Source organism: Prunus avium, chromosome 6 (assembly GCF_965620075.1).
Source record: "Prunus avium chromosome 6, drPruAviu1.hap1.1, whole genome shotgun sequence".
Lineage (NCBI taxonomy): Eukaryota > Viridiplantae > Streptophyta > Magnoliopsida > Rosales > Rosaceae > Prunus > Prunus avium.
Genome location: NC_142289.1, coordinates 7305035 through 7330588, shown reverse-complemented (window position 1 = coordinate 7330588; position 25554 = coordinate 7305035). Strand labels below are relative to the sequence as shown.

The 25554-nt window shown below is 36.9% G+C and overlaps 4 protein-coding genes across 4 annotated transcripts; 2 read left to right on the top strand and 2 right to left on the bottom strand.

Annotated features, from left to right (window-relative positions):
* Positions 1-7: 7 nt before the first annotated feature.
* Positions 8-1511, bottom strand: LOC110760985 (RNA-binding (RRM/RBD/RNP motifs) family protein). Its single transcript, XM_021963353.2, has 3 exons — positions 1228-1511; positions 559-627; positions 8-466 (listed from the first exon to the last, which is right to left on the bottom strand). Exons 1-3 carry the CDS (start codon positions 1343-1345, stop codon positions 231-233), a joined length of 423 nt encoding a protein of 140 aa, XP_021819045.1. The 5' UTR covers positions 1346-1511; the 3' UTR covers positions 8-230.
* Positions 1512-2067: 556 nt separating this feature from the next.
* On the bottom strand, positions 2068-8842 carry LOC110761006 (Acyl-CoA N-acyltransferase with RING/FYVE/PHD-type zinc finger domain-containing protein). Its single transcript, XM_021963379.2, has 19 exons — positions 8518-8842; positions 7386-8378; positions 7222-7290; positions 6943-7141; positions 6612-6738; positions 6329-6397; positions 6114-6195; positions 5958-6017; positions 5799-5851; positions 5540-5718; positions 4704-4887; positions 4270-4327; positions 4128-4184; positions 3800-4048; positions 3530-3591; positions 3142-3198; positions 2955-3048; positions 2692-2832; positions 2068-2493 (listed from the first exon to the last, which is right to left on the bottom strand). Exons 2-19 carry the CDS (start codon positions 8178-8180, stop codon positions 2410-2412), a joined length of 2619 nt encoding a protein of 872 aa, XP_021819071.1. The 5' UTR covers positions 8181-8378; positions 8518-8842; the 3' UTR covers positions 2068-2409.
* Positions 8843-17753: 8911 nt separating this feature from the next.
* On the top strand, positions 17754-19751 carry LOC110761001 (actin-depolymerizing factor 2). The gene is made up of 3 exons (XM_021963373.2): positions 17754-17914; positions 18894-19159; positions 19251-19751. Exons 1-3 carry the CDS (start codon positions 17912-17914, stop codon positions 19399-19401), a joined length of 420 nt encoding a protein of 139 aa, XP_021819065.1. The 5' UTR covers positions 17754-17911; the 3' UTR covers positions 19402-19751.
* Positions 19752-20533: 782 nt separating this feature from the next.
* On the top strand, positions 20534-23625 carry MEE40 (Pentatricopeptide repeat (PPR) superfamily protein). Its single transcript, XM_021963395.2, has one exon. The coding sequence runs from the start codon at positions 20894-20896 to the stop codon at positions 23216-23218; it is 2325 nt and encodes a 774-aa protein (XP_021819087.2). The 5' UTR covers positions 20534-20893; the 3' UTR covers positions 23219-23625.
* The last annotated feature ends 1929 nt before the right edge of the window (positions 23626-25554 follow it).

The window sequence follows — 25554 nt, the reverse complement described above, 5'->3', positions numbered from 1 at the left end:
CACAAAAGAAGGAAGCCAACATTGGCATATAGATTAGAGCATTAAAGTGGTTCAAACAGAGGCCAAAATGAACCAATACACAAGGTTAACAAGGTCCCCTGTCCCAAATAATTCACCTAAGTTACCAAGTCTTTCATGTTATCTCAATACAAATAACACAAGAGAGTATTACAGTATTTCAACTCCCCTTGCTTTCATCACAATGAGATCAACCCAAGGAACTTATGCAATCATCCACACCATCCAATGGTCTTGTTAGTTCTAAAACCAGTTTCAGAAGGATTTGGCTGTGCTTGAGGTGGAGGCCTAGGCTCCCTAGGTTTCGCAGGGTCAACGAAAATAACCCACCCATCTAAGAACTTGGCATTCATTCCCTCTCTAGCTTGCTCGGCCTCTTCAATGGACGTGTATGTGATGAAACCAAACCCCTTTGATCTTCCCGACGCCCTATCGATAACCACTTTCGCTGCAGAATCATTAGCGCAATACATTAACATTAAAGCAAGCAATCTAAGAAAGGATGTCAGGAGCAAATAAACAAGTCGCCTCAGACTTTACCATCTACAATCTGCCCAAATGGAGAAAATGCCTCTTGAAGCTTTTCATCTGTTGTTAATCTGGAAAGACCTGCTCATTGCATATGGATGAAATAATAGTGATGAATCAACATTCTCTGTATTTTTATTCGTATATAATACAAATGGTTATGTAGTAGCTACTATCTATACATCTGTTTAGCAAACAGATGGGGGAATAAAGACTTGAACAGATTTGCAGCCATATTGGTTAGCGTTTTTTTCATTTTTGATAAATCAGTCAAACATTGGAACCTCTGAGTTTGCAGCTTTGTAATTAAACCCACAACAAGAATCAAACAACAACAAAAAAAAAACAGATTGAAGCACAAGAAAACGCAATGGAAAAGGCCTAATAGTTCATAAACCACACACACACAACCTACACGGGAGCACCCAATTATTTAAGTTCGCATTATCTGGGTAGAGATCATAAACTAATTTCACAAAGCAGAAGAAACCCCATAGCCAAATCTCGAAAGAAAAAAAAACCCCCAAAATTAGGAAGAAAAAAAGAAGATCGAACCTTTAACCCAACAAGCCAATTTGAAACATGTGTTTAAAACAACAACAAAATGAAAACTTGCTTTGCGAGCAAACAGAGAACAACAGAAAGAAATTAAGAGAGTGATGGGTTTGATTTGAAATGTACCGCTGATGAATAGCTTGGGGGAAGTGAGAGTTGAATTGTGACGAATGGCGACGAATTGGGATTGAATAGCAGAGGAAGATCCGCCAAGAACGCGTCGGAAGCTAGAGATGAACGCCATTTGATATGATCCGACTTCAATGGACAGAGAGATTACAGGGGTTGGGGATTTTGGGGTTCAGGGTTTAACGAGTAAAGAGAAATATCAGGTTTGGTTTTGGTTCGGGTCGGGCAGCTGCTAAAACCCTATTAATCACAACTCAGAAGCTTCTCGTACTTTGTGCGACCAAAAGGCCGGACCAGACATATAGCCCAATTGGGATTTTAGTCGAACTCCAACTACATTAAAAAAACATCCCAAAAATAGGGGTTCTGTTCTGTTTTCTTTGTCTTTTTGGTTTGGTTTTTTTTTTGGCATAGAGAAAAACATGCTATTACTTGTTAGAAGTAAATTGGGATTGGAGTATTAAGCAAATTTTTCGGGAGGCTAATATGGCAGCTGACACTCTTGCCAAGAGGGGGCATTGTTCCCGAAATACTTGTATTTGGTTTAGTAATTTTCCGTTGGATATTTTACTTCGGTTAGTGATTCCCCGAGCTTGGAGTACAAAACGTCAGGACCTCCACAATCAAACTAGAAGTTAGTCCATGGCAATTTGCAGCCAGCATCGGGTTTAATTTTGTTTTGTTACATTATAATATCGGATTCGGGAAGCTCAAAAATAAACCAACAAACAAGAGAACAAAGCATATCCAATACTGTGTTAAACTGTTCAGAGAAAAATATTGGCTTATTATTTAGGGTTTCTGCGTGGAAGATGATACACTGGAGTAAGTTAAATGTTTAAAACAAAGACAACATTCTCGTGATTTAAAAACTAAGCAAAAGTTTCACGCATGCATGAAAAAAGGTCAGCATGCACCACTTTTTTTTTAACTTTTTACATACATTCTTCTTTCTTCTCTCTTTCCCTACCCTAATTCCAGGTTTCCATCAACAAACAAATCTCAACAGAAGCTTATTGGGGAGGCGAATAACTAACCCGAAAAAAAAAAAAAATTGCAGCAATTTTACAGGAGTGGTAAATCGCTAACAGTGAAAGAAAAAAAACATATAGATAATAAAACAATATGTTTCTACACCTAACTTCTCTGAGTGGAAACTATCGGAAAATCGACGAGCGGTCAATCCATCAACTCCACCACCTTTTCCAGCATTGACGTACCCCTGAAAATTGTCAGCTGAACTTCCTTCAAGTATTTTGATAACTGGCAAATAAGATAACATTTTCAACTGTTAGTGAATGTGAAACAAGTATAGCCCAAATTACAATACCAAGTTAAAAAATTTATTCTCTGTAACTGTATTCTATTGAAAAATAACTATTGCAATTCAAGTTTAGACTGATTCAATCAACAAAACATTCTGATGACATTTCGTGCAAACTCGTTCTGTGATTCACTTACTTGCTCGTCTCTCATCTTTCTAAAGCCTAATTTCTTCGTCCAGATTGACTCGGCTTCCTCAGCCGCAGGGAGAACCAGCTTTTCCACTTTCAGGGAAATAAGTAACCTCTCTATACACGAAAATAATGCTTGGAAATAACCCTAGAAAACAAATTTTAAAAAATGAGGTTCAACTTTAACAGAGCCTGACATTCTCATAGAAATGGGAAAACAACAAAGTACTATCAGATAGACGAGCAAATTTTAAATCCCAATATACATACTTTTCCTTGATGTTCTCTACTTGTAGCGACAATAGGAAGCTCAGCAACCTCCCTACCAAAAACCCTAAGGAGACCAGCAGATACAACAACAGACCTGGACATGAAAGAAAGTGATTGCCAAAAGTGTAAAATAGGGAGAAACCCATCAAATAGTACAAGCAACACCAATACCAGAAAAGCAACATACCTCACTATTAAAACTACACAATACATGCCTCCAAACTCTTGGCCCGATATATTTCTCCTGAAAAATGCCAGGAAAAAGAATTGCTTACCTAATGTTTACTAACAGAAAATTTATATTGAAACAAACACTACAGACAAAAACCTAATCCCATAATCATTCTTTATGGAGCAGAACTCAAGAAGCAATAATTGCAATGTATCTACATGCATAACAACACAAAAAACCCAGTTGGGATGCCTTCAGGTGTACTTGAAGATGCACAGCTTGAAAATGGACGCAGAACTGCAAATCTTAATCACTAATCTTTCTTCTTGGGGGAAGGGGGAAAGGGGGGAAGTTTCTGTCTTTTTGTTTGTCAATGAACAAAATAATTAAAAGGATCACTTACCCATAAACCATAACAGGGATCAAATCGCGACCAGATTGTGCAACAATAGGGTCAAAGCACTCCTGGCAAATGAACACAACATATAATGAGGTAAATATATTTGTCTAGTAAGAGTTTTGATGCTCTGTCTGGAACATAAGCTGCCAGTGAACTAAATGGCTGGTCTCTCTTTGGGTATTTAAACAAACAATTGGGAAAGAATAAAACACCCAAGTCCAAGTTCAGTGAGTCATAAGATCATAACAAGGCATCAAAATTATATATACTTACCCGAAAAATTGCAGCAGCCCTTGAAAGAAAGGGTAGATGTTCTGGGTAGCGACTTTTACCACTGAAAACTCGCCATTGAACATCATCTGTCACTCCATCAATAAATATACCTCTATCTGCATGCTTCCTGATTATTGTGTCTGACAATGGAGCTGGAATCCGCTCCGCTCCGTTATATACTAAATTCTGCAATGCTGCATGAATCTTAGTACAGTCATCACAACAAAACCACTTATCCTTGGGGAGTTCCTACAGCAAGATACGAGAAAGATAAATTAATACCCCAGAAAACATAAAAATATTAACCATTACAAGATTCAGAGCGTACTTTTAAGTCACATAATCCACTGTTCCGTAAGCAACCGACATGGAACTCCTTCTCGCACTAAACAAGAAGCAAGGGTAAGAGTAAAACAATGGTAATAATGGAAAAGAAAATTTGTTCAAAAGAATGAAAAAGCAAGTCATACTTGGTCACAGATTATAACTGTTCGGTCATCAAATAAAGCCGCACTGAAATCATGGCTCCTAATAAACATAAAATAATATGTTAGCAGTTTCTATAACTGATAAGCAAATGGGGTACATCAAATGAAGAAATCAATTTTCAAGAGTGCTTGAGAAAAGTTAAATAAAAAATATTGCAAAGGAATTGCCTAGAATCCAAGCAACCAAATTTCCAACAAACAGTTTGTAGTCATAGCATTATGTTGAACATGATGTGGCCAGACTAAAAAAAGTGAACCATCATTCACATTCCCTAATACAAAGATCTCATCTGAAGGTGTATATACTTTTCACAGAGTATCAAAAACTTATCCCTTTCCTCAGAAAAAGGATCTTCACTTCATGCTACTTAAAATGCACACAAAATGAATGAAATGTATAAAGTAGTGCAACCAACCTGCAAACAACACAACCACCAATTTCAAATTCAGGGGCTTTAAAGACCCTTGTCAACCGTATTACAATTGGTTTTCCAAAATTTGAAGATTCCCCACCAGCAGCTTTCCTACCAGGTTCAAATTTATCTCTACAATTTGGACAATGCCAATCACCTTCAGGAACCCACGGTAAATCCAAACAAGCTGCAACACAAACAAAGTTAGACCTCAATACAATGAAAGAAATCAATGCACCAAACAAGCATCAATATTAACCCATACACCCAGCACCTACTAGTTTGATAGACTCGTAGGGACCTTAACACCACCATGTTACAATATATATATACAGTTATTCTCTTATCTGGATGTCCGCACGTTATTATCGTGCGGATGCTATTGTAAACAGGCAGGAAAGCAGGGAGGGATAGTACAAAATACATGGCGTCCGCATATGAGAATTTCTGTATATATATGACTTTGATGCCCAACAAAATGTTGATATATTAAATCTTTTTTCCAAAGAGGAATAAACTAACATGACTCCTTTTGAGAATATAAAATACAAAAGACATCATAATAAGGCATCTCTTCCCATCAAAAGTACAATGGGGACAATATGTGCTGTTATTAGATGTGGAACGAAAACCATTGATCAAATGATTAAAATATTCAGCACAGTTGCACTACTAAAACAAGGGAAGGACAAAAGACATTTAACATGAAGAGTTTATTTGTCACCAAAATCAAAATCAAAATAAGATCTTCAAAGTTGATATGCACACCTGAAATCAAACGTACCTACGAACTAAAAACAAGTATAAAAAACATAGAACCAATTAGATACAATATCAACCTGAATGATAAGCACGAGGGCAACCATCACAAAAAATCATATCCCCCATATCATGTCCACAAACTGCACACATATCATCATTTCCATCACTGCCACCAATGGTGAGGTTTTGCCCATTGGCCAAGGACATGGCTATATCGTGAAGCGTCAATCCATTGGAAATATAGATGTGACGGTAGCTGCAAAAGGACATCAATTATCTATACATGACACATTAAACAACTATAACAACAACAAAAGTTCTTTGGAAGCTACTCACGGTTGACGCCTTGCAGCCATTCCAGCATGAGCTTCAAACTGTGAAGGGCTTATCTGTTCATGCATAAAACACAGAATTGACGTGAGAGTAAAGGGAGGGAGGGGCTATAATAAAATGCAGAACTCAAATTTGATGTCGTCTTTGCAGCTCAGTATTTACCTCTCTGTCACAGCAATTACAGACTATACCATTTCCTTGCTTATAGCCACCAAGTAATCTCTGTAAATATCAAATCATCATATCAATTAAAGATTGAAAATGACATACATCTACACCTGAAACCAAAATCAACATAAAAGATATGTCAAAATTTACCTGGCCTTTGACATAGTATGCCAATTTAGCTCCATCTGGAAGCCCATTTGGCATAAACAGTAACCGGTGAAGATCATTATCCCTATCAACAGCACAAATTTCCCGATTAAGAAAAACTCACCCATTATTGGAACAAGTCTTATAAACAAAAACTCAAGAAGATCTGAAGAAGCATAAAAGGGAATTTTAAAAAATGGACGAGGGATGAGGGCAACCTTCTCTTATTGCCACCTTCAGCAGGTTTCTTCTGGTATATAACTGAGTAAGGTGTGTGAGAGCTTGGTCTGCACGGCAAACACAGTTTCAGTTTTCTAATTCAAAATACTGCATCTTATCTGAAATCTGAATTAACCAATATGATGAAAAAGAACATACAATGTTTTATTCAAATATAATTTAATTAAGTTTAACCACCGTTAGATTAGCCTAACAAAATTTAATGACTGACAAATATGCATTGTATAAAAAAAGGAAAATATCATGAGTTAAGCTTCTTACCTGGGAAGAGAATGAGTCAGCCTAGGAAGCGAATGAGGCAGTTTAGGAAGCGAATGAGGCAGTTTAGGAAGCTTCACACAAGGTCTTTTATCTACTTCAGCCATTCCATCACTTCGATGAAGGGTTGCTGCAGAAATTTTTAAGAGAGAAAAGGAACATTAGGGCCTTCATAGTACTTACAATAAAATTATTTCTATATTTACAGAACAAAATTTCTTTTTTCCCTTGACCCAATCCCTTTTCCGAAGAAAGGCATTAGCATTTCCAGTCCTCCGACATTGCAAATGTGACCCTTTACTCAAAACGAAAACATCACATGAATAACCATCACCTTTCCAAACACGGAAGGACTCTTCATTGACAGAAGAACCAGCAACACCCCTTATCACTTCATCCAGCGAGTCTAGTGGAGCAGTCTTCAATTCTTGTATGATACTATAAACTGGCCTCCCATTCTCCAAGTATATATGATTATTAGGATGGCGAGTCTTAACACCAGCGTGCTGCTCAAACTCATATGCACTGAGTACCTGTTCATATCATTGAATCAATCATCTATAACTAGTATTGCACTTAACTCTATAACAATCTAAATAATGAGTAACCTTACCTTGCTGAAATTGCATAATGAGCAGGCGCACAAATAGCCACCATTACTTATAATTCCATGCAGCGCTATCTGCCAAACTTTCTATTAGGACCTCTATAATAAATAAATATTCATACTGCAAGCATATATCCAACAGAGGAAAAAGAATACATTCGATAAATTACCTCTGATGTGGTGGAAACATATTTCACTCTAGCTCCATCAAGAATACCAGTAGATAATAGCTTTTTGACATTTGTAGGATAGCTGCTCGAAACCTTGTTAGACGCTTCCAATTCCCTATTAGGAGTACATGGATGACAATTTCCGGTTTCAGCGTACTTCCTCGAATATGAACTTGCAGGAAACTCCCTACTTGTACTAGCCATTGCTTGAAAGTCTGTTCCAGGATCCTCATAAGAACCTCCATGTGTAAAGCCACTGCCAAGTCCATTACTCACAGTCTGACTAATTGAAGCCCCTGACTGACTGACATAATCCTCCTTTTTTTTGCTGAACTTAAACGTAATTTTGCGAATCCCAGATGAACTGGCAAGCTTAGGAATTTCAACTACAACACGAGAAGTCAATACATCACCATTCGTATCGTTATCAATTCGGGAATTATCATTCCCAGCACGCTGTCCATCGCTCAAGGTCTCCCCTGAGCTTGAATTCCCCAAACACGGGGAAGTGACTTCACCGCACTCAACTTGGTTACTATTTTCCACTTCAGCCGGTTGGCTAGTTATGTCCTGAAAAGTGGAGGCGTTCTCTTTTGGAGAGACAACCGGGTTTGAAACTTCCGAGCGTATATCCTCATTGGAATGCTCTTTGGCTTGCTTCTTGTTTGGAAATGAGTCTGGCTCGGTATCATCTACGACACACTGATGGTCTCGCTTCAATTCAGTTCTTGGGAAGTCGTCAGTTTCCACTCCCCCATCTGTTAATTGGCCCAAACAAACCGCCTCTTCTTCCATCCAAGTACAACAACTCCACTGGAAACTCTAATTTGCTAAGGCTCGGAAAATCAAGACTGTGAGACAGCATTCAATCAGAAAACCAAAGCGAAAATTTGAGGCCTAATTTGCTGGTGGTCAGGTTGAATTTGTCTCAAAAATGAATGACCTTGAATTTCGAACTAAATCTTTCCCCCAGAATTCAATAACAGTCTTATCCTAAAATCAAAGAATAGAATCAAAACCATGAAAAAATAAATAAAATTGAACCTTTAGAATCATCGACAACGAGTAAGTGTATACCAGTGATTGAAATTAGCAACAGACTGAACTAAAAAGGAAAATTTCACAAATTTACCTTGTTTTACTGATTCAAATCGAACAAGACTTCCAAATCCGAATAAACAAAGAGAAATCAGGGAGATCCAAAGCGTCTTCGAATCGAATTTCAAACAATACGGATCTAAAATCCGCAGGGATAATTTAGAACTCCTGTTCGTCGACTGAGATCCAAGAGGAAAAAGCGCGGGACGTGGTAAGGGTTAGGGTTTTTCAATTCCGTTTCAGAGGGTAACGTACAGAGCGGCAAAATAGCGAAATGAAAAGCTTGGCTCGCGCTCGAGATTCAACTTTTGAGGGAGAGATAGAGTCCATAAGACAGAAAATATTTATCTTTATTCGAAATAAATAAATGAAAAAGAGGGTGACGAATGAGTATCTTTGGAAAGAACGAGAAGGCAGGTGGGTGGATAAAGCTGATGGGCCCACTTTTTGGACGAACTCGATCGCGCCGCGTGGCATAGCTGCGTTACAACCGTCGGACTCATCAGACATTTTGGGTTGCACTGTCACGTGGGCGACACGTGTCATCGGATTTGGCCACCGCGAGTCCCGCTTTTTTTTAATCTTTTTGCGGGAATTTTGTATTTTCCAGAGAGTTTAGTACGAGCAAGTAACTGTGACTGATGTGTCGAACTGAATTTGGACCGTTGGATGATCCAGGTGGCTGCATCGGAGGGATTATAGAAGCTTTTTTGGGGGTTCATTAACCGACTTAAAATGGACCAAACCTAACTGTCATAGCCGAAAAAGCAAAAGAAACATAACGGTCCAGCCTCCAACCTTCAACCTCCAAGTAGATTAATAAGAAATATAAAAATAATAATAATAATAAATTGATAAATTGCTTTGTGGGCCAGTTGTGACCTTAATATGTGGGCTCTGGGTCCTTCCTTATATGTGTGATTTGATAATATTTTTATTTTTATTTTTTTTGTTTCAAATTTATGATTTCTAATAATATATTGGATATTTCTCTCGTGAATATTCTTCCATGCATTCATCTCTTGGTATTAATATTGTCCTCAACATTTTTGAATTTATAAGACCAGAGTCAATTGTGCAATTAACGTCCAATTTGTGACTAAACTCAAATTATCAGTTTTTCGACCAAAAATAAAAACTCGTAACGTCGATGCTTTGTCATCCAAATGTTCTTTGACCTACTGTAAAATGATGTATAGGAACTCAACTTTGGTCTTGGGACGCAAATTTCATAATGATGTTTTTTTTTTTTACTCTAATTGTGTTTTGTTCGTTGATAATTGCGGAATGTAAGTGTTTGTCGACCGACAGTAACTAAATAAGATTTCGTGTGGGCTTTTGCTTTACTTCATCTTTATCGGGCCTCATTCGGAGTACTAGGCTTTAAGGGTTACTCTTGGGCCCATAAGAACATGGTCAGGCCTTTATTAATGTTGCTTAGAGAATAATGGTCAACATGAAAGTGGATTAATTACCCTTAAAAAAAAAAAAACAAAAAAACTGATTTTCCCACTCATCTTTTATCCATTTACACTCTTTTTGTTAGAAATTGTATGTTCCCACTCTTCTTTTGTCCACTTACAAAAACAAAAAAGAGTGTAAGTGGACAAAAGGGGAGTGGGAAAATCACCACCAAGAAAAAAAAAAAACTTAAAAGTGGATTGAGAAACAAGTTGGGTGGTAGGTGACTCATGGAACCCACCTGATTTTCTCTCTCATCTTATGTATGCTTTTAATTCTATTAATGATTTTTTTTTCCTTTGTAGCCAAAAGAGAAATCAAACTATCTTTGTTACCATTTTTTAAAGTTGATAGGTGCCACTTTCACCATCTATAGTGATAAAGAAAAGTCATTTATCTCTTATTAAGTTTATCTCCTTCATTTGATTAATCACTCTTGTTTCTATTTTGAAGTCGACTATATCCTATACTATACCATCCTGATTCTCAAATACATCTCTTGGTATCAAGACCAATAATTAGTGGGAAAGAACTTATTTTCATTACGAGGGATATGACTCTCTTTATGTGACTGCACACGTGCACGTGTGTGTACGATTTATCTTAATATTTTTTAGTTTGACAGTACCACGTCATCATGCTAATATCGAACCATCTGAGGTATGAATCATAATTTGACAATTAAAACTCAAGTGATTTGCATAATTTACCAGATTCGATTGATCCACAGAGTGGTTAAGTAGAGATTAGGTGCAGTGAACTTACCTTAAACTTAAAAAAATACAAAATGAAGAAGAAGTAAAGGGACCCGATGCATGTGGATCTGAAAACACACAGGACGAAGGTTCTAAGTACCCATGACCCCGCCAAAACCTCGTTTATATTCTTCTTCAAATCACATGGATTCCGAGCAAATATTCGTAATTCTTCTTTCTTCAAAAGGATTTGTTTCTTGTACAATATATTTATGTATTTATTTAAGTCTCGGGACCCGAATGCAATTTAACATAGAGTTTAATATTATTTTTTAGTAGTGAATTACAGAAGTTTCAGAAATTGAAACCATAGTTAACTACATATTTCAAAATCATGGACTAATAATCACCCCCTTCACACCTCCATAATAAAACTTTTGTGGTATTTTCTTACTATGATCACATTTCGCGAGTAGCACGTAATAAAAAAGGAGTGCTGTTATTTTCACCTCCCGGTCTGATTTTCTCACTCACCTTATTCTTTCACCCACTATAGAAATTTGAAAAAACACGATCTTATCTTTCTACCCATCATTATTCTAAAATACCTTTGAAAAAACACAGTACTGCTATTGAATGTTCTTATTACTATCAGTTTTCTTAAATTTGGAAGAATTTCAATTAGACTTAGGTTTTGATATGGATTTGGATAGGTTGATTTTGATGTTGTTGTTGGTAGGTAGTGGTAGCGTTGTTCTTTAGGGAAGAAGAACAAGGCTCCAGAACGATGGAGCCATTGTCGACAACCCATTCACAACCGCCAAATCCCGCCAGCATGGATCGATCAGAAAATTGTGGGGTGGCGGAAGATTGACGGCTGAGATCGGGAGATGGTCGAGAAAGGGGAGGTCACCCTTACGGCATTACGAGCTAAAAAATGAGTTTGCATACGAAGCCAAAATTGGGGGAGAGACAACACCATCAAACTCATTGATCTATACATATATACATTCATTGGTCCTAACATGTTTCTTCTTCATCTTTCTATTTCTTTCTTTGTGTCTTTTTGTTTTGCTTTTTTCTTTTGGGCTTGTAATTTTGCAAAAGAGGAAAACATTAGATATCGGTTGTTCTGTTTTTATTTTCTATCTTCCCCATTTGTTATTGCTTTCATGGTTTGGTGTTTTGTTGGACAAATGGAGATTCACACAATGGTGAGAAACAAAGAGAGGGGTAAATTTGTATTTAGAAGTCATGTTATAATGGGATAAATATCTTCAAAATTTTAAAAATAAGATGGATGGAAGTAACAGCACTCTGAAAAAAACATATATAACCTCTTAATTGGTGATATGCTTAAACCTTCATTCATATCTTTGGTAATAAAACCAATATAAACTATTGCATTAATTGTCAAATCCCCTCAAAAAGATGCAAAAAAAATCTATACATATAAGTAACTTATGTAAAATAAATGTGTAGCCAAATTAAAATTCAAGGACTAACTAACCTTTCACACCTTCATAAGAAAACTAGTAGTGATATTTTATCACGATTATCTCATCCCGTAATGAGCACGTTATCGATAAGTATAACCAAAAATGGTAAAGATCTTCACATCTCATTAACTTTGGTAAAACAAAGGTGTAGTCAAATTAAAATTTATGGCCAACCACCCCTTTCACACCTCTCTAAGAAACTCTTAGTTGTATTTTTTTTCTTACAATCATCTCATCATGTAAGCAGCACGTAATCGATATATATATATAATCAAAAAGACGTATACGACCGCCCCATCCCATAACTTTTACCCCACCCAGTCCAATTGTGGGGGTCAATTATGGGATTACAAAGCTAGATACTTTCCATTTTTATACAATTCATCTGCAAGATAGTGCCCATAGATCCCGGGACATTAGATATTAGAAAATCCCAACCTAACAGCTTTTAACCCATCTCAGCAGTATAAAAACAGAGTCAACACTCTGTGCTACATGCCTGTATGTCTACACCTAACTAGCTATACAACAACACTCTTCTTTCTTCCCCGTACACACTCCCATACGCAGCCCTTATCTCCTTTTTCATAACCTCAATTTCCAAAAGAAACCAGAAAATGTCTCAGAGAGCCAATCGCCACCAGAGAAGGCCATCCCAGAGCTTGTTCATGTCCCCTGACTATCTTTTGGCTCCTCTTTCTGATGATGCTGCAGCTGCAGACAAGGTGGCTGATGCTGCTGCTGCAGTATCCGGTCATGCTATGCCGCCGCAGCCGGTAACTCCCCCTCTGCCGCCAACCCCGAAAGCTGCAGAGACCAAGGAGGTTCCGGCCATGGATAACCAGAAAACTGCAGACGCTGCTAACTAAACCCAATTGGTGGCAGACATATTGTTCCGTTTATGTTATGTTGCGTTTTGCTTTTGCTGTTGTTATGTGTTTGGGTTTGTGATTGTGATTGTGAATGTCTCAAGAATTGAGCATTGTCATGGATGTTGAAAATCAAAGATGAATCACATTAATGAGAAAGTTTCCTTTGATTTAATCGGTTCTTATTATGAATTATTGCTGATCTTGTGTTTATTTTTATCTCTTTGGATCCAATGTGGAGGCTCTTTTGAGCAGAGTTATCTGTCTAAATATAAATGAATGGGTGTCTTGAATTTGATCTTTGGAAAAAATTAATGAAATAAGTAAATATTAGAGCTCAAGGGTTCTCTGGGCTCTGCATTGGGGCAGCGACTGAAAGTTTTGCTGCAAATCCAAGAGTTGGGGAGGTCCTTACAGCTTATTTATATATAATGTATATGGGCAGTGTGTTTGGGATTAAAATTTAAAAATGGCTTGGGAACATGTATTGATTCTTTCAATCTTGGTGGAGGCTTGGTTGACCCTGCTCTGGTGGTGTAAGGGTGTCCTGGGTTTATCCTCACAAACGTGATTCACGTGGAGAGAAATAAGTACATGAAGATATACACTCCGTTGCATGTAAGTTTTAATCTTTTAAATCAAGAGTTGCTAATCATATCACAACTCTGATCAGAAGTGCATCTATTACCTATTATAAAACAATGCATTAAAGAGATCGGTTGTCTTATGAATGCTGAGTTAGGTGATTGAAAATATAATTATTTGTTCATCACCGCGGTGAGATCAAATTAAGCCACGTGTTAGTAGGGCGCCGCATCCCCAACACGTGGATAGTGAATTACAAATCGCAATTGAAACTCGACAAATTAAGCAAACCTATCCTAAAATTAAAAAATAAAAATTTAAACTTCACTCCTAGATGCATTAAGCATTACAAATATATATTTATAATAAAGTAAAAATAATTTAGTCTCATCCAAGATGGGCCCATAAGAAAGAAAAAAAAAACTTTACTGAATGTCACATTCTGCTTCGAATTGTAATGTTGAGCGTATGTTGTTGATGCATTCCTCTTTGATCTGGTCTTGGAATGGTCCCAATTTGGATAAGCATTGACCTTATTTTGCATTTTGTGTGTGGTCCATCTTTCACAAGCCCACCATAAATTGTATGTACATTTTTTGGGTTTCGTTGAAGGGCATGTCAGTTTTGTCCAGATATTGTACAACCTCAAATAATATATAGATTTGGTTTTAATATGTCGGGCACACTGCCACATTTCTCTTTAAATACAAATAGTCCTTACCTAAAAACAGATTAGTATCGAAAAATTATAATGATAGTGAAAATGCTTATGCTTGTTTTTTTTTCTTTCTTCTGAATTTGGGACAAAAGGGAGTTTGGCCAACCTCTCTATGCATGAGAGTCTGGTCGTCGAACTAACTACATAGTCTACTCTCCTATCATTTAGAGTAGTGAGGTCGAACTAATTATGTAATTTACTCTCCTACCACTTAAATCAGTGTGATAGAATCAAAACCTTGATAGAATTAAGTACCATAAAATTCATTGAAATAAGAAACTAAATAGAGAAGATCTAAGCTTCTTTCAACCAAAAAAAAAAATCTAAGCTCGAGACCCACCTCAGTTAAGTATTATTTGTTCAATTATTGAGAACACTAGTGTGGCTTAGGGAGGGTGAAGGGATTTCAAAAGTTCGAAACTAGTCGAATCATGTGGAGGAATGTGCTAGCTATTTTTTTAAAATTTTATTTAATTTAGATAAAAGTAGTGACCAATTAATAATTCAAATTAATATCCTAAAGGTGGTAGCGTTGTATCGACGCAGGAAAAAGAATCTCTGTGGACCCGGCCCGTGTGTGATTTAGTTATTACCTTTTTTCCTGTCTAATTATTAAATTAAAGAAGTGACTTTGTGAAAAAATAAATAAGATTGCACTGTTAATCCAGTAACAAATGTATGTCAACGACCAAAAGATCTATTCAACGTCTCATCGGCTTCTCTGCTTACCAGCCGAGCTCATCCAGCCAAGCCAAGCCAAGACTTTGGAGCTTCTGGTGGATTTTTTATTTTTTATTTTTTATTTTTAAACAGGGTTATATATAGTTTGTTGCCTACCTTCAGTTTATTTGAGACATTTCACCAACTAAACATACAAAATGAAGAGAAAATTCATAAACAAACATGTTATTATGACTATTCAACAAACAATGGAAACAAAAATTTCGAACAAGATTTTGTTGGCATATATTCACTCACCTACTCACCTTGGATTTTTATGGATTAAACTTCAATGGTCTTTCCTTAATTGCTTTGAAAATAAAAGGCATGAGCCAATCCAATTAACACCTTATTGGTAAAGTATATTGATTTATTCATATTTGCTAAATTATCATTAAATTACATACAATAACTCTCTTTTTTAAATAAAAAAAATCAAAGATAAACTTCATTAGATAAAGAGTGTTACTAAACGAACTCTAAAATTAACTGAGCACACCCTAATATTTTAATCAAAATGTAAAATTAACTAAGTACACCCTATTTAACTACAAAAAATATCTATGGTACGCCATAATACATTCTATCACACAACACCCTAATACCTATAGCAATACTTTACAGTTGACTCTCAACTTGATTTTTTTTTTTTTAAATAGTGTTTATAAATCTTTGACGTTTCATATGAATATATGCTTCTACTATGTGTTTGCAACTTTTACTTTTGCGTTTTGTCATATGGGTTGTCACAAATTCATGATTTTTGTTTTTAATTTTTCATCGATATACTACTCTTATGATTTTGAGACTATTAGGCATAGTTCTTCAGTTGAATCCTAACTAAAATTATTGACACTTTTTTGCAGTTTCAAAAGTAACCAAATTTGCAAATCTTCATAATTTCAAAAGTAACCAAATTTGCAAAAGTAACTCTCTCTCTCTCTCTCTCTCTCAACGTTTGTTCTTGTCTTTCAAGCCCAATGAAGTCCACAGGCTGCAGTTGAGGGCAAAGTCTACCCAACAGTGCCAAGCCCAGCATTCCCAAATCTAGGGTAGTTACGAATGGACAATGATCGAAGGGATTAGCATGGAGACACCTTGGGCAATCCTAAGGTTAGGTCTTTTAAGTCCCAAGCAGTAGAGGAGCTTGTCGGTCTTGTTCTAGGCTTTTGATTAGGGTTGAATATGGTGAGTATGGTGTATTTATTAAAATTATATTTGTTTCACAATTCCATATATCGTTTTTGCTCATTTTATATTAGGGTAAATTAGTAATTCAATAAATGCTTTTATAGTAGGGTATACTCAATTAATTTTAGGGTTTGTTTAGCAGCACTCTTAGATAAACTTCAACGGTAGAATCAAAGATATCAACAAGACATCTAAAATATCAATCCCAAGAGAGCAACAAACTAACATGCTAAAAGTAAAACTAACGCGATCAAAAACCACACTAAAACTACTAGCTCACATCACCACAATTATCCATAAGCCTAAATAAAGCCCACAAATCCAACATAACCAAAACCCTAAAACAACCCATGAATCTAAACGAACTCTACTACCACCACTTGAAGAAGCGTTGTCGCGGCCACACCAACCACCGCATACAAGAACACTTGAATGGGTTATTGATATGTTGTGACTTTTAAATTTATAAAATATTTTGATAAATAGTTGATAAAACTCATAGAACACAGTTATTACATGAATTTTGCAATTGAAGAAGTTTAAGTCAAGGGCTTGCAACTTTCCTATATCTCACACCAAATTCGAGTTCGAAATAATCTAATTTGTGTAAGTTATACGCGCTAGTCAATAAAATTATAAATGCCATAAAATGTGGGCACAAACATTTGACAAACTAATTAATTTTTTTGGTTACTAGCCTCTCAACACGTGCTTCCACGCCTGCGAGAATATATATTTTTTTTTTAAATTAAAATTTATTTTAGAATTAAAAAAGATAATGGATAGTTGTGTTTCATAAAAATAGAATCCATTATCTGAATTTTCTTTTAATTTTTATTTTTTTAATATGAAAAAGTGTGAATTTACCATATTATCCTCATTTAATTAATAATTTCAATTCCTAATGTTTGCATTAACCAAGGGCATTTTCTGGTATTTTGAATGTTTCACCATTCTTTGTCTTTTGCTTTATATATAGATAGATAATGTAATAGATATGGACACTTGAGTCTTGACCTAGTCTTATAACAATTCATTTCATCACCTCCCCTAACCCTATAAATTTGAACAAAAATAAACTCAAAGATGGAAAAAAAGTTGACCAAACGGAAAAAATATAAATATAAAATAATGTTATTATTACTCTCCAATTTAATTCGTCTCCGACTTTCTTTTTGCCTCAATTAGAAAATAAATATTTTAATGAATTCATTCACCAATACTGGCAGTTTGTTAATTTTATTTTTTGGATGCTATTTTAAATTATATATATAAATGATAGGTTTTGTAATTTGTAATTTTCTTTGTTTTTGGAATAGGTTTTGTAATTAGAATCCTTCTTAAAAGGCGGGTGTGGTTAAATATAAAGAGGGAAAAAAGATTAAAAGAGGAATGATGAGTCCATATCTAATAAGCCGAGTGTAGGGAAGCCGACTTAAGCAAAGCATCTACAGACAAAGCTCCCGTACAAGTCGTGGCGGCACGCCATTGGCTGAACCGTGTATTTGCCTTTCCTCTATCATACGATCAGCTCCACGTTGTCAATCCTCTGGCATCCAGAGAGCCACCGAATATAAAGGGACTTAACATTTCTTCTGCGAGACACAGCTAGTCGTCATCGGAGGAGAGACCCTTCCCTATATCTTCTCCTCCTTCTTCGTCGCCAACAAAACCCAAACAACGAGAAAAGATGGTGAGTTTTTCACTCTTTCCGGTCCATTTTACTCATCTAGGGTTATCTTTAGTATCTGTTTGGCTGCTGAGAAAATTTTAAGAAAATTAAAGTAAATTAAACGATTTTTAAATTTTTTTCTCTGATAGCGATTTCTTAGCAGCCAAACGGATCATCGGTTTGATTGATTTGTTTTTTCATGCCGGTTGTGGTCGATCTGATAGTTAAAAACCAAGTTGGCCGGAATTTGAGCTCATTTACTGTTCATCTCTGCATCTCGTGCTCTCAGATCTGTTTTGACGGTGGATGTTTGATCGCGATTTGCTTTAGTCTAGATTGGTTATTTGTTGCTGAATTTTTCTCTGATTATTGCTGATTGGAAATGTTATGGATCTACTATCTGTAGCAGATGGGTTGGGATGGTCCGTGTTAGATTTAATTGTTTATTTTTCTTATGATATGTTATATCAATGATTACTTGATACTTATTGTGTAATATTGATGGTCGATACTTAATCTTCATGTTTTATTTATATTAAACAACTTGTTGATCTATTTTTTGTTAGCTATGGATGTGTATGCGCGTTGAGGTTGAGTTAATTTCACATGGGTCGGACCAAAACTAAACAAATAGAAGTGCACTTTGTGTCTGTTTTTCGGAATGGTTCATGAAAGGAGTTTGAAATGGATAACTTTTGGTTGTATTGTTAGGATGCTTAGACATTGAGTGGGATTTTAATTTTAAGATCTTAGCATGAAAAGACTTACCAAGGATAAACAAATTGTGTGCATTTCAGCTGCGTTATGCCCTTTTTCTGTTGGAAATGAAAAATTATGGGTTGGTTGAGAGTGCATATAGACCATTTGTTTTTGCTTGTGGAGATTCATATTGTCTTGGTAATTTTGATTTGTTCAAATATATTTTTAATTTATATTATGTGTCTCCTATTATATTGTGATGTTGCTGTCTGATCTTTTGCTCATTGCATGCAATTTACAGGCCAACGCAGCATCTGGTATGGCTGTGCATGATGATTGCAAATTGAAGTTTTTGGAGCTTAAGGCCAAGAGGACCTACCGCTCAATTGTTTACAAAATTGAGGAGAAGCAAAAGCAAGTTGTGGTGGAATCTGTTGGTGAACCAACAGAGACCTATGAGCAGTTTGCCGAAAAACTTCCTGCTGATGAATGCCGTTATGCTGTTTTCGATTTTGATTTCCTTACACCAGAAGGTGTCCAGAAGAGCCGCATATTCTTCATTGCATGGTAATGCCAATTCTTTAATCATTTTCGATTATGTGCTTACTTCATTGTCTAATCATCTTTTATATAAAATTCAATTGCTGTTTTTATGAAGGTCTCCTGATACATCAAGGGTGAGAAGCAAGATGATCTATGCAAGCTCGAAAGACAGATTTAAGAGAGAGCTTGATGGAATCCAGGTTGAGTTGCAAGCGACTGATCCAACTGAGATTGGTCTTGATGTCATTAAAAGCCGTGCCAGCTAGATAATCATAGGCTATTTGGTTGGGAGTGTTCTTCCCTTCAGCCTTTTGTTACTTGCGTGGAATGTTTATACATTGTGGGATGGCGACTTGGCTAATGATGGCATGAATTTCCAAGTTTCGCCATTGTTTCTTATTCGTTTTGAACAAGTGTCTGTGGTTTCCGGTATATCATATGATATGTTTATTTGATAGAACCTATTTGTTGAGTGGCTGCTTTAGTAGTCGCATGTCAACAAACTAATATGTAGCTGTTTGTGGTGGGTTTAGACGACACCTTACTCTTTTCAAGTGTTGTATATGACCCTTGTCATTTTACTTTGGAGCAGTATAAAGGAGCTTGCTTTATGACCTTTCTTGTTGCTGATTTCTTGGATTGTTTTGTATTCGCCGATATGGATTTTTGATCTATCTAATGGGCTGTTTCTCATGAGTGGTTCAATGAACCATTTGAGTGTGGTTTTAAGCAGATGATGAGTTCATGTGGAGAAAAACTTGCTTACCCGTTACATTGCCCCCCTTCTTCCTATCTGCATTTTTCATTGATATGATTATGTGGCCATTTCAATTTTCATGTTACATTGCCCCCCTTCTTAGTTGTTGAGAGTGTCATTGTTACAATGACGTTGCACAATCAGGGCAGAGCCGCAGAGCCACGTGACCCTTAGTTGAAGGGCAATAACTTACCTGTCCCCACGTGACCCTTAGCTACTTCATTCTATCGTCCCTGTCAAGGTGGATGCACGTCACTTTTATAGCCAAGTGTTTACCTCCGGTCGCTGAAATTGCCCTTGCTACTTCAATCTATCTTCCCAGTAAGGGTGGACACATGGCTTCAGTCATTAGGTAGAACAGCTCAATCATAAAATGCATTAACAGTTTTACTCATACCTACATTGTTTCAAATCTAGAATTTTGTATGACCTTCAAAAAAATTTGTAGGGTCATGACTCGTGAAAGAAGTGGATTGATTATGCATATTTGGAATTTATCTTAAGATTTTGTACTACATAGAGTTTTTCTTCTATGACTTTGTACTCGACGATATAGTTGAGTGAGAGAAATCTCTCGTAATTTGTAGGGTTCAATCTTACCCATTTCGTGTGATGTGAATAATAGTGTAAATTACTCTAAATTAGTAAAATAAGAACTAAAAAGTGACAAACTTTTGCCAAGCAGTTCGTATTGAGGCAAGTAGAGAACATACACTTTAGTGAAATGTCAACTGTAGGAAGCTCACCAATACGACGTCGTACGGGTTTCCTCTGGAGCCTCTCCTCGGCATAGTAAAAGCCAAAAAACATAACCCCAAGACGAGATCCAAGAACAACAGCAACTTATCCGTCCCTCGCTTTCTGTACTTCAAGTTGTTTGTTCACCCGTTAACCTTAAGCAGCCAAAAGCTAGAGAGTTTTCATTTCAGCTGAACTTAAAAGCTGCTTTCGTTAAGCTCTACCATGGCCTAAGCATCTTATGTGTTTGTTGAATTGCTTCAATGACTTTCTCCTTCTGTCTCAAATGCTATCCTTGGTCTTTCACACACTCCATAACCCAGACACCGCCACCGCCACCGCCTCCTGCTTCCTCTCACAAACCCTTCACTTCTCTCTCTTTCCCACTCCTTCATCACCATGACCAGCTCGTCACCCACTCCTCACTCTCCTATTCAACCCCTGTCTCCACCCACCACCTCCCTCCAGATTTCACTCCACAGCAGCTTCTCGACACCCTCCGTCGCCAGAACGACGAGTCATCCGCGCTTCGCCTGTTCGACTGGGCCTCCAAGCAGCCCAATTTTACACCCAATTCCACCATATACGAGGAGCTTCTTCTCAAGCTCGGTAAGGTGGGGTCTTTCGAGTCCATGAGGAACATCTTGGACGAGATGAAGCTCGCCGGATGCCACATTAGCTCAGGTACTTTCTTGATTTTTGTTCAGAGCTATGCGACGTTTGATTTGTATGATGAAATTCTTGGTGTTGTGGAAATGATGGAAACTGAATTCGGATGCAAACCAGACACTCATTTTTACAACTTCTTGTTGAATGTTATTGTTGAGGGGGACAAACTTAAACTAGTAGAAACTGCGAATATGGGTATGCTTAGTAGAGGAATTAAGCCGGATGTTTCCACCTTTAACATTTTGATAAAGGCTCTTTGTAGAGCTCATCAGATTAGGCCTGCCCTTTTGTTGATGGAAGAGATGTCAAACCATGGCTTATCGCCGGATGAGAAAACGTTCACGACCCTAATGCAGGGATATATTGAAGAAGGTGACATGAAAGGTGCATTGAAAATGAGGGACCAGATGGTAGAATACGGGTGCCCTCGGACTAAAGTGACTATTAATGTTTTGGTTAATGGTTTTTGCAAAGAGGGTAAGGTTGAGGAAGCGTTGAGTTTTATAGAAAAGATGTCGAATGAGGGGTTCTCTCCGGATCAGTTTACGTTTAATACGTTGGTGAAGGGGTTGTGCAGGGTGGGGCATGTTAAGCATGCTTTGGAGATCATGGATGTGATGCTCCAACAGGGATTTGATCTGGATATTTATACGTATAATTCATTGGTTTCTGGGTTGTGTAAGTTGGGTGAGATTGAAGAGGCAGTGGAAATTCTTGATCAGATGGTTTCCAGGGACTGTTCCCCAAATACCGTCACATATAATACTCTGATTAGCACGTTGTGTAAGGAGAACCGGGTTGAAGAGGCAACTAAACTCGCTCGTGTTCTTACTAGCAAGGGAATCTTACCTGATGTTTGTACTGTCAATTCCCTGATTCAAGGTCTCTTCTTGAATAGTAATCATAAAGCAGCTGTGGAACTGTTTGAGGAGATGAAGATGAATGGATGTCAACCTGATGGGTTTACTTACAGTATGCTGATTGATAGCTACTGTTCTAGAGGGAGGCTAAAGGAGGCTCTGAACCTGCTGAAAGAAATGGAGTTGAGAGGCTGCGCACGAAATGTAGTTATATACAATACTCTCATTGATGGATTGTGTAAAAACAAGAGAATCGAAGATGCAGAGGAGATTTTTGATCAGATGGAACTCCAGGGGATTTCAAGAAATTCAGTGACCTACAACATCCTTATTGATGGCCTTTGTCAGAGTAGGAGGATGGAGGAAGCTTCTCAGCTTATGGACCAGATGATAATGGAAGGCTTGAAGCCTGACAAGTTCACCTACAATTCCCTGCTCACATATTTCTGTAGGGCGGGGGATATAAAGAAGGCAGCAGATATTGTTCAGACAATGACTTCAAATGGGTGTGAACCAGACATAGTCACATATGGGACCCTGATTGGGGGGTTATGTAAGGCAGGTAGAATTCAGGTTGCAAGTAGACTCCTCAGAAGTCTGCAGATGAAAGGATTGGTTCCGTCTCCACAAGCTTATAACCCTGTAATACAATCACTATTTAAACGAAAGAGAACAACAGAAGCCATGAGGCTTTTTCGAGAAATGATGGAAAAAGGTGATCCTCCAGATTCTATAACATATAAGATTGTCCTTCGTGGGCTTTGTAATGGTGGAGGACCAATTGCAGAAGCAGTTGAATTTGCAGTTGAGATGATGGAGAAAGGATATTTACCAGAATTCTCATCATTTGCTATGCTGGCCGAAGGACTCCAAGCTTTATCTATGGAGGATACCTTAATTAACCTTGTTGATATGGTCATGGAGAAAGCAAAACTTTCAGACAGAGAAGTTTCCATGATAAGCGGTTTCCTCAAAATTCGTAAATATCAAGATGCATTGGCCACTCTTGGTGGTATCTTGAATAGCGAAAAGCCCAAAAAATCTTATTGGCAAAAATGATTTTACTCTGAATCAGTTTTGAGTATCATTCTCTAGTCCAACAGAAGATGCAACATAGATGTAGTAAACAGAATGAAGGGGTTTTGGAGGATGATATGCGCAGAGTTAGGAAGCTTGAAATGAAACATTCTAGCACGGTTGGCTTTCATTGGCCGGCTTTGTGGAAACCATCTCTTCTACTTCCCCATCTACAAAAGGGAAATTCAGGTACTGTCTTGGAAATTTTAATATAACTCCACCCGAAATGGATTCGTCCTCTCTTTTGATACCCAATCTTCTAAGCTGATGTAGCAGAATTGAGGATGTAGAAGTATTGCTGATCATTTTTCAAGTGTATTTGCCATCCCTCCTTGAGGGTGTTTGTGTTTATTAAAGATATCTAGAATATGGAAACAATAGTTGGCTTACGGCTTGAGTTTTTGGAAACAATGGTAGACAATAGGATTCATGGTGATATAACTTGAAATCATACGACTGCAATATCTCAATTTATGTTGGGAATTGCGTGTGCTTGGTTTTACACTTATCGATCAAGGCGCAGAAGAAGCAATTAAGCATAATATCAATTTGGAAACATATATAAACCAACAAAATATTTCAAACCTTAAGAATAGAGCTATAGGTTTTTCTGTTGTGTCTCACTTATTCACATTGTGTTTATAACATATTGAGTAACCCAGCCCCTATCGTGTACAACGGGTGTAGGTAAGTTTTTCTCCGAATGTAGACGTGTATAACGTCCAGCACACACAAACATGTTTTATATGGGGTATGAGTTGTGCCTCATACCTTGCCGTGATCTTATAAGATTGCATAACTTTCTTAAAGAGGGAACCATCAGATTTAACGCTGTTAGAAGAAAATTTATTCATATTAGAATCAGATCCTTCCTCCTCTTCCTTAGTCGCAGGTGAATCTCATGCTGGGTATCTGCTTCCGTTTCAGCCACGATGAGACTTATTTCAACACTCTCTCCTGGTTTGGAACTTATTTCATGCTGTCCTCATTGTGAAAAATATACCTAGTATATTTTTTAAACTATTCTAGAAGATTTTTTTTTTCATACAAGCGATATTCTACTTTAATCTAATCTAAACTATTGGAAGATTTTAGGGAGCATATCCGCTCTAGCCAATTTGGCTAAGCCCTTGTATGCAACTATTTTGGAAGATTTAGATCTAATAAAATCCTACACCACCTGTTTCTATTTTTTGGGTCGAGCACACCACCTGTTTTAACACATGAAAAATGTGTTCGGATTTGCCTTATTGGGTTAGGTCACAAAAAATTTAGCACATTCTCAGTTTGTCATCTTACACTTTAAATTTAACATATTTTTATTTTAAAATGCTCAAGAGTGCAGAATGACACTACAAGCAACTAGGAATCTTTGGATATCATTAACATCAATATTGGGAAAAAGAATCAAGTTCTTCATTTTCCACCAGCCTTTGAAAAGTAAACTCTTCATTTGTTTATTGGACGGTTTACATCTTTTTAACCTAATCAAAGAATTCATCTCAAATACGTACATTCAGAAAACTAAAAATTAATCTAATTGTATACAATATTTGCATGAAGATTTTCGCACATGTTAAGTACATAGAGTTTATTTATTAATTTATATTAAAGCATAAAAATAAAGGACTAGTATCATGGTACTAAAACATTTATTAATCTTATAATTGGTCATGAAGTTTAAGAACATATGACTAGTATCCTGGTCCAGAATATGGCATGGTATGTATATATATATATATATATAATCAAATATGGTAGTGACCACTGGTGATGGGAGATTCCCATTTGTCATCTTGATGACATAAGAAATGGTTCCGTTGGATTATAATTGATAATTTGATAACCTCGCCTCACGGGGCTTGCTGCACAAGTAATTAAACATATGCAAAGATTACATTGCGTTAGGGTGGGGAGATTCTCGAGTGTTGATGCATGTGGGGTTCACAATGCATGAACGGTCAAATTTCAACGAGAGCATGAAATTTACGCTAATAAAATTCTTTGTATGAAAGACCCAGTACCTCAACTTTTTAAAAAGATTTTGAAGAAAAACCATTTCCTGAGTAGTATAGAATGCATTTTGATTGAAACACCACCTATAGGAAAGGAAATTCACTTTGACCACTTTCTGGTGCAGAATAAATGGTTCTACAAGAAAGGCATAATGAAAACAGAAAAAAAGAGAGATTCTGCTATAGCTAGGAACAATCTTTGCGGAACAGATGTAAATAGAGAGAATATATATACGCCGCCGCTCAAGTCTTAACCAGTTAGTAAATTAATATGACTCAAATACTCGTTTTGGTCTGCTGCAC

Bases quoted from the DNA above. Each gene is read 5' to 3' on its own strand.
- LOC110760985 (XM_021963353.2), bottom strand. From the start codon at position 1,345: ATGGCGTTCATCTCTAGCTTCCGACGCGTTCTTGGCGGATCTTCCTCT. The intron at 628-1,227 runs GTACATTTCAAA...TGCAATGAGCAG, and splicing joins CCCCAAGCTATTCATCAGCG to GTCTTTCCAGATTAACAACA. The intron at 467-558 runs GTAAAGTCTGAG...ATGATTCTGCAG, and splicing joins ATTTGGGCAGATTGTAGATG to CGAAAGTGGTTATCGATAGG.
- LOC110761006 (XM_021963379.2), bottom strand. From the start codon at position 8,180: ATGGAAGAAGAGGCGGTTTGTTTGGGCCAATTAACAGATGGGGGAGTG. The intron at 6,739-6,942 runs GTGATGGTTATT...AAATTTCTGCAG, and splicing joins GTCCTTCCGTGTTTGGAAAG to CAACCCTTCATCGAAGTGAT. The intron at 5,852-5,957 runs GTAAATACTGAG...ATGCATGAACAG, and splicing joins GTAATTGCTGTGACAGAGAG to ATAAGCCCTTCACAGTTTGA.
- LOC110761001 (XM_021963373.2), top strand. The intron at 19,160-19,250 runs GTAATGCCAATT...GTTTTTATGAAG, and splicing joins CGCATATTCTTCATTGCATG to GTCTCCTGATACATCAAGGG.
- MEE40 (XM_021963395.2), top strand. From the start codon at position 20,894: ATGACTTTCTCCTTCTGTCTCAAATGCTATCCTTGGTCTTTCACACAC.